Source organism: Mandrillus leucophaeus, unplaced genomic scaffold (assembly GCF_000951045.1).
Source record: "Mandrillus leucophaeus isolate KB7577 unplaced genomic scaffold, Mleu.le_1.0 Scaffold216, whole genome shotgun sequence".
NCBI lineage: Eukaryota > Metazoa > Chordata > Mammalia > Primates > Cercopithecidae > Mandrillus > Mandrillus leucophaeus.
The window spans coordinates 857,205-865,734 of NW_012102210.1; the positions used below are offsets into that span (position 1 = coordinate 857,205).

General features: G+C 49.1%; 1 protein-coding gene across 14 annotated transcripts in view; it reads left to right on the forward strand.

The window, feature by feature from the left end:
* DYSF (dysferlin) overlaps positions 1–8,530 on the forward strand; it is a 238,535-nt gene that overhangs the window by 79,860 nt on the left and 150,145 nt on the right. For all 14 annotated transcript variants that reach the window (XM_011980655.1, XM_011980653.1, XM_011980659.1 and 11 more), the window contains 3 exons: positions 3,893–3,961; positions 4,137–4,180; positions 8,013–8,095. In XM_011980655.1, the coding sequence (XP_011836045.1) occupies positions 3,893–3,961; positions 4,137–4,180; positions 8,013–8,095 (196 nt within the window). The remainder of the gene's footprint in view (positions 1–3,892; positions 3,962–4,136; positions 4,181–8,012; positions 8,096–8,530) is intronic.

The window sequence follows — 8,530 nt, forward strand, 5'->3', positions numbered from 1 at the left end:
TATTCTGTACCCTGCACCATATTCTATATCCTGCACCGTATTCTGTACCCTGCACCATATTCTATATCCTGCACCGTATTCTGTACCCTGCACCACCCTGGAGAGAATTACTGGTAACATTGGTTTGTATTTCCTTCTAGTATGTTTTCTCTCTTTAGCTCCCACTACCCTCTTACCTCCCCTCTTCCCACTTACTGGGAATAAAATAATGAAGATATTGATTTTGCAAGCCCAAAATCAACACTCGTGGCACTTTAGTGATGATTTGAGGACACTTTCAGGGCTTCGAAAAATTGGAATCTCCCAGCACGTATGTTGGTTGCTGAGGTTGAACACGGTGACTCTCTGCCTCCCTGCTCCAGCTCTCATGGAGTAAACATGTGTCCATGATCAAAAGACATGTATTTACTCCATGAGAGTTGAAGCAGGGAGGCAGAGAGTCTCAAAACATGATACTACACAGGACACGTATCAAAGGACACAGACAAAATACGTGTCCTTTGATACGTGTCCTGTGTAGTCTCATGTTTTTCACATTTTTGTGCCTTTGTTGGCAACTTCACTGTATAAAATGGCCCCAAATATCATGCTGAAGTGCTGTCTGGCTTTTCTAAGCTCAGAACAGCTGTGATGTGCCTGACAGAGGAAGTGCGCGTGATAGGTAAGCTTTCTGCAGGCTTCGGTCACGGTGCCATTGGCTGTAAGTTCAATGCCGATGACTCAACAATATATATTCAAAAGTAAGGTGTCCTTCCATAGAAGCACACATAAACCAAGGTTACCTATTGATCAGTTGACAAAAACGTTGTGACAGAGGCTGGCAGGAATTTAACCCTGCTTCTCCTCTGGGGTAATGAGTCAGTGTTCACCAATTCAGGGTTCCTGGTGACCTTATAGATAGTAGCTACCATGAATAATGAGAATCAACTATATACATGCAGTTTGGTAAACTGCTTGTGTTGTCTCATCTTTTCTCAAATTATTAAATAGTCATTGAAATGATTTTTTTTGATGGTGGCATAATATTCTGTCAGATGAGTATACTATAACATTTGACTTATTTTTGGGTATGTATAATTCCAATTTTCCCCTTTTATAAACAACATTGTGACAAACATCAGCATACAGGAATCTTCATCCACACTCTGATTGCTTTTCTATAGGGAAGTTTCTAGAATTGGGGCTGCTAAGCCAGAGGGCTTATCTTTAAGTGTCTGATACAGATGACCAAATAGCCTTCCAGAGAGAGTGTGCTAATAATACTCCATTGGGGAGTGAAGGAAGGTAAAGAAAAAAGGTAAAGGAAGAAGAAAAGAGAAGCAGAGGAAGAGGAAGAAGCAGCATGGTGCGGCCCTGGCTGAGTGCCTATGGGTGAAACAGGATGGGGGAAGGCTGGCAGGGATCTCTGGGGCCAGAGGCAGTGCTGGCTGGGGTGTGGCAGATGGACCAGCTGCTGTTCAAGCCCCCAGACCCACATCCCGGTGAAGGCAGCCAGGTTGAAGTGTTTGCGATGGAGGAGGGCCAGATGCCTGGGGCAGGAGCTGAAGCAGCCCGTGTATATCCTGTGTGTGTGCTGGGGCAGCCTGTGCCTTCTTATTCCAGGGACCTGGGGCACAGAGTTGACAGGGCCGCTCAGCTGGGTCTTGTTCACGTGTCTTTTATTTTAAAATTTTGTTTATCTAATTTTTGAATTAGGTAGTATATTTATTCTATCTATCTATCTATCTATCTATCTATCTATCTATCTATCTATCTATCTATCTATCATGAAAAATCTCCCTCTTGCTCTGTACCCCATCCAACAATCAATTCATTCATTTCTTCCTTTTCAAAGAAAACCACTGCAATTAGTTTCCTTTATATTATTCTGGTTTTGTGATGCATGTGTAAGCAAATATGACTACAGATTCTTTTTATTCTTGAGACGGAGTCTCACTCAGTAGCCCAGGCTGGAGTCCAGTGGTGCAATCTCGGCTCATTGCAGCTTCTGCCTCCTGGATTCAGGTGATTCTCATGCCTCGGCCTCCCGAGTAGCTGGTACTATAGGCATGTGCCACCACTCCCGGCTAATTTTTGTATTTTTAGTAGAGACGGGGTTTTGCCACATTATCCAGGCTGATCTTGAACTCCTGACCTCAAGTGATTCACCTGCCTTGGGCTCCCAAAATGCTGGGATTAAGGCATGAGCCACCGTGCCCATCCAACTGTAGATTTTTATCTTTTACCTTTTAGCACAAATGGCTGTGCATCACACTCACCGCTCTGCACCTTGCTTTTTCACTTAATCATATAACTTGGAGATTGTTTCATGTCACTACCTAGAGGCATCCTCATTCTGTTTGAGAGCTGCCTGGTACTCCATTGTACGGATGGACCATACTTGATCTAACCTGTTCTCCACTGGTGGACACATGGGTTGTTCCAAATCCTTACTAGTTCAAGCCACGCTGCAGTGAATAGCCTCACACATGTGTCATTCCTCACATGTGCAAGTATTTCTGTAGGATGGGTGTCTAGAGGTAGAATTGATAGGGCAGTGGGAACATGCATCTGAAACTGCAATAGATAGTGGCCAATTGTCCTCTGGAGGGGTCAAACTATTTTGTTTTCCCCCCAGCAAAACATGAGCATGCAGTTTTCCCATAGCCTTGCCAACAGTGGTCTGTCAGACTTTAGAGATTTTTATGAATCTGACGGGTGAGGAATGGCATTTTGTTGGTTTTCTTTGTGTTTCTTTATGAGTGGGATGGAGCATCTTTTTATGTGTCTCAAGGCCTCGCGTCTTCATTCTGTGAACTGTCTCTTCCATTCTTTGCTCTTTCTTCCTTTGAATTGGATCGTCGGTCTCTCTTCTTTCCTTACTCCTCTCTATGGGCCAAATCCTGGCACTCCGTCCTGCACCCAGCCCTGTGTGGCCTTTGTCTGGGGCTCTTTTTATAGGGAGGAGGGGGAAGGTGAGGGCAGGGGCCAGCACTGGGTGGACCAGGAACGGAGACATCATCCTCACCCCTGGGGACCTGAAGTCTCTGATTTAAGTCAGATGCTCATTAAATGAGATAATGCACATAAAATGCTTAGCACAAGGCAGGGCTTATTACAGTAAATGCTCTGAAAAGGCTGCTTATTATTTTCATGTGTAGAACATGGAAATCTACCAGGATCTGTGTATCTGAAACTGAATCTTTACCTGCTGCCCCCGTGTGTGGGTACAGGATGCGCTGGGGCTGGCTGAGGGGCCTGGTGTTCCTTATGGACTCCAAGGCCAGGGCTGGCCTCTGAGCTGCTGGTTTGATCTGGTTTCCACTCCTGTGAGGTTTCTTGTTTGCGAAAAGCCTGGTCTTTAGGGCAGGGCTGCTTGGAGGCAGACTGTGGCTTACAGGGTTTGCATCTTCCCTGAATTTTCTTTCACTCTCCGACCTCGGTGCGTGGCTCCCCTCCCCCGTCTCTGATCTCCTAGAGGTCACAGTCTTCCTACATGGTGGATGATATGGGGTAATGGGCAAAAGAGCCTTCTGGACCATAAGGGCCTCTGGGAAAGCCTATCTGGACTGGACTCAGGGCCCCCACATTTAGGGTCTTGGCCATAATGGGAGGTATGGAGGGGGATTTTCAGCCAGAGGTGTGAGTTAAGGGTAGAAGGGCTGTGGCATTCAGACAACCCACCCTAGCCTTACCCACTCCCCAGCTCTGGCTCTGACCTTCCATTGAGCTTTTTCTCTGCAAAGATTCCCTGTGTCTGAGCCCCCTGTACTAGGCCCCAACCCCAGGGTCTTACACCCAGCCCTGAGGGCAGCCAGTGTGGCAGAGAATGGCCACTGGCTGGCATGGTGGCCCTGGGGAGCCCAGAGTCCCCATGGAGCTCGATCCATTGTCCCTTCCCTGTGTCTTCTAGCTCTGCAGCAAGATCTTGGAGAAGACGGCCAACCCTCAGTGGAACCAGAACATCACACTGCCTGCCATGGTGAGCCTCCCACCCCAGCACACCCAAGGAGGCCCCTGGGGCTCTGGGCTTCGGGAGGTCCAGGGCTCTGCCTCCCCAGCATCCTGCCAGTATCCCAGACTTCAGCTCAGGTGGGGAGGGGCTGTTCTATCTTCAAAAGGACTCTTCTCCCAACACGCCTCTATTCCCTCCTCAGTTTCCCTCCATGTGTGAAAAAATGAGGATTCGTGTCATAGACTGGTGAGTCCTGAGTCTTGGGGTCTTTAGGGCGGGCTGTCTTGGGGGTGCTGGGTCCCTCAGTTTCATTCGGCTCAGTGACTGGTAGTGAGAGCGTGAGGGAGAAATTTCAGGTGAGGTAATGTCCCCTTGGGGTAGCCAGGGATGGAGAGGGTGTGGGCACTTCCTGGGAAGCTTACTCACACCTGCGTGTTGGCAGGGAGGCAGATAAGGAGGGGCCAACTGGGATCGGCTGTGAGGAATCATCTCTGAGGGCAGGAGGAGCTGGGAAGGCTTCCTGGAGGATGTGGGACAGGTGATGGCCTGGCAGGAGGGGTGGGGTTTTGCTAAGCTCATGATGAGGATGTTCCAGTGAGGAGAGGCTCACAAACCAAGACCAGGGGCTGAAAAGAGCAGAACTTCAGAGAGGATGGGCTGCAGTGCAGCCCTGGGTTGGTGGGATGAAAAGGTAGGGTCCCCCAGCTGGAGGAGTGGCCCAGATTGCCGGAGCAGGGGACGCCACGGCAGCTGTGCAGCAGGTGAGGGCAGCAGCTCGCAGGCATCTTAGAAAGATCACAGCATCTAATACTTGTTGAGCACCTACTAAAGACCAAGCCCCGTTTCCAGCAAGCACTCGACACGAGTCATCTCATCTGACCATCAGCTCACCGACATCAGTTCGCAGATGAGAAGGCAGGTTGGGAAAGATTGACTGACCTGCCCGAGCTGACAGCTAGCTGGAAAGTAGCTGAGGCCAGGCTTGAACCCAAGCCTGCTGTTTCCAAAGCCTGCGTTCCGAACCACTAGGCCATGCCACCTTCTGCTAGTTGACAGGAGTTTTCTCTTATACTTGAGGGGAACACTCGGGGTCCACACGTGTGATCTCGGGGCATTGGGCTTCCCAAAAAGAGAGAGTTGTCCTTTCTTTGCCCCCAAGAAGTCTTGGCTGTGTGGTTCCCCAGCGTGTTCTCCTTTGGTCTCATGCCCGTGACACCCCCAACCAGGAGGATAATGAGAGACTAGGGAAAAACCCCCAGGCCACAGAGCCATTAAGCTGTGTGCCAGTTCCCCAGGCCTAAGGAAAACAGCTTGTGAGAATTAGAGGAGAGGAAAGAGAGCCGCCGGGAGGGCCTGTGAGGGAGAGGCCGCGAGGGCAGTGACCACGGGTATGTACCGTGGGGAAGCGGTTTGGAGGAAAGATGTGCTTTACATCCCAGAATGATCTCTTCATCTCAGCTCTCCATGTGTGCCGCTCTGACTGCGGGCAATGGGCTGTGCGTGTCCCTGCGTGTTTGCACATGTGGATGTGTGTGGGTGCAGTTGTCTCCTGTGTTGTGGATGTGTCTGGCCCGAGTCCGGGTGAGCTGTGTCAAAGGCATCAGCGTACTGTACAATCCAAACACATTACAGAATCTGGTGGTTGCATCTCTGGTTTGGGTTGAAGTGGCATTTTTATTGTGAGTCTATTTTCAGACTTGCTGTATTTTCCAAAAGCAACCCCAAGCCCCAAAACCCAACTCTTGGCCAGAAAGCATTCTGCTGCTTCAAGTTCCTATCCAGAAGAGTGCTTTCTTCCCAGAAAACGCAGATAAGCTCTTGTTATTACCTGAATCCTGGAAATAGGATATAGTCCATATGGCCGTTTCTCTGTAACTTAATCTTCCATTTAATTCTTCAGAAATTCCTTTTTCATTAAAAAACCAAACAACACAAAACAAAAAAAGAACCCAAACCACCCCCTACCTCCATAAAGCAAAACCTCTCTCCTCCCACTCTCCTTCCCTCGTCTCCCAATTCAGAGAAGGCCGGAGGTCAGACATCCAATTCCTTCTCAAGTGCTGGTCTTGTCTAGGGTTTGGTCATGAAGACAGTGTACAAATGCCATCGGCTGTCAGTCATCTGGTACTGAGAATCTCATTGTAAAATGTTCCAGCAAATTTTTACTTTCCAGGTCTTTTTTTCTTTTTGGGATGGAATTTCACTCTTGTCGCCCAGGCTGGAGTCCAATGGTGCAATCTTGGCTCACTGCAACCTCTGCCTCTCAGGTTCAAGTGATTCTCCTGCCTCAGCCTCCTGAGTAGCAGGGATTACAGGCACGCACCACCACCCCTGGCTAATTTTTGTATTTTTAGTAGAAACGGGGCTTCAGCATGTTGACCAGGCTGGTCTTGAACTCCTGACCTCAGGTCATCCACCTGCCTTGACCTCCCAATGTGCTAGGATTACAGGCATGAGCCACCACGCCCAGCTTTTCAGTTCTTATTAACATCATTCACCTGGAAAAATGGTAAAGATCTGTCTGTGCTGACAATTCATTCTTCCTAATGTAGCACCAGCGATGGAAAACTTTAAAAATCAAAGCTTAATCACCTCTCTGGGAAATACAAAGAGAGAGGAAGGAAGGAGCACAGAAATTGGGCAGAGATTAGGGTACCTCATAGGGTCAGGATTTCAAAGAAAAATCGAAGCACCATGCCAGGGTGTGCTTTCACAATGGGGTTGGGATGTGTCATTTGAAGCTGCCCATGGCTAAGGCACTCACAACAGGGAGAGGGTGTCAAAGAAGCACCAAGAAGAAGGGGAAAATACCCAGGAGAAACTTCCTGAAGGAGATGGGTCCTGCCCAGCCCCGCGTTTCTCAGCCTCTGCATCTTTGGCATTTGGGACTGGATTATTTTTTGTTGTGGGGGTTCTTGACCTAGTGGTTTTGACCCCAGGTCTAGCCTACCCGGGAAGCAGCAGGTGGCTGCAATCAAAGCTCTGGTCTCCACGTCAGCATCTCTGGCCCCAAATCCCAGCTTTGCCATCTTGGCAAATTATTTAACCTTCTCAACGTTGGCTTTCTCATCTGAATTTGGGGCTAATTGTACCTACCTGGTCGTGCTGATGTGAGTTAAGTCACTTGATGGTTTTAGTGCAGTGCTTAGCTCTTAGGAGGTGCTCAATAAATGTTAGCTCAATTACTGTTTGTTATCATCAAAGGAGGCAGGAGTGGGGTTCAGAGGGAGGGTCTGCACAGGACGTGGTTGGCTAATAGGTGAATCAATCGGTTAGCCTCCTTGAGCTCCTGGCCGCAGTCCCCTACACTGGTTGGGGAGCCGAGAATTGTGCCCCTGGAAGCAGGCCATGTGCCATGCAGGAGCAGTGGTCCAGGAATCAGGACACCAGGACTTCCATTCCGGTCTTCCCCTCCCTCCCAATGACCTTGGGCAAATACCTACATGGCTTTGAGCCTCAGTTTCCTCATTGGTGCAACAGAGATAATAATGAAAGTGCTTGTTTCTCAAGGCTGTGTGAGCCTCCGGTGTGATAAAGGCTAAAAGTGCTCCATTACGTACAAAGTCAGATACAAAAAGGAATCGTGTATTACCACTGGCTACTTCAAGACTGTGGCCTTAGAGATAGTTTCTTCCTGGTCACCTAGTTTTCTCCTTGATCTGAACATTTCTTTAGCTCCTGGAGCCTCTCAGTTCTCCCTGGGTCTGGGAATCTGGCTCCCTGAACAGTCTCCCCAGTCTCTGGCCCTGCCTCCTTGCCTCCGCCCTCCTCCCTGTCAGTCTGCAGATGTGTCTGCAGAGATCCAAGCTGGCAGCAGGGGCTTGGTTGCCTGATGGGATGCTGGTGGTTGGCGAGATGAACTAGTTCCCTCTCAGAGAGTCTTGGGCACGTCTTCTGTGCAGTTTCTTCATCTCTGGGATTACCAGGCCTCAGTAACCTACCAAAGTGAAGACCAGGAGCGCTCTCTGCCCGCCCCCCGCCCCCCCGCGATGTGTCACTAAGGCCGCATACTTCCTGGGTGGGCTGTGGCCTGCAGTTCCTTCCCTGTGTTCAGGCCCTCTCTGCTCCCTTGCTCTAGGGATCGCCTCACTCACAATGACATCGTCGCTACCGCCGACCTGAGTATGTCGAAAATCTCTGCCCCTGGAGGAGACATAGAAGGTATGTTTCCTCTTTGTTCTGCCCTTTGACCCCCTGTGCTCTCCCCTGTCCCCCCTCTATCCGGCTTATACCTCTACCTTTGAGAGTTTGCAGAAAAGGGGAGATGATAAGGCCTTTGTTGCCCATTTTCCACTGAGAAGGGCTCTGGCAATGAAAGAGAGGTCTTGCAGACATTTAGGGTTCTCCACACTTGGATTGTGGGATATGCCACTGAAGGGCATAAAGAGGATAATTCACTCCTGCAGAGAACATTGGCTGGCTGTGGCCATGCCATCCGTCAGGTCCTGCATTGGCCGACTGTGCTCTAACGGTTTCAAAAGCTACTGAAATAGATCTTATTGGTTTATTAAAGAAGTAACTCATCATCATTTTGTAAAATTTTAAATAAAGAAATAATCTGAAAGAATATAAAATTTACCTGAAATGACCCATAAG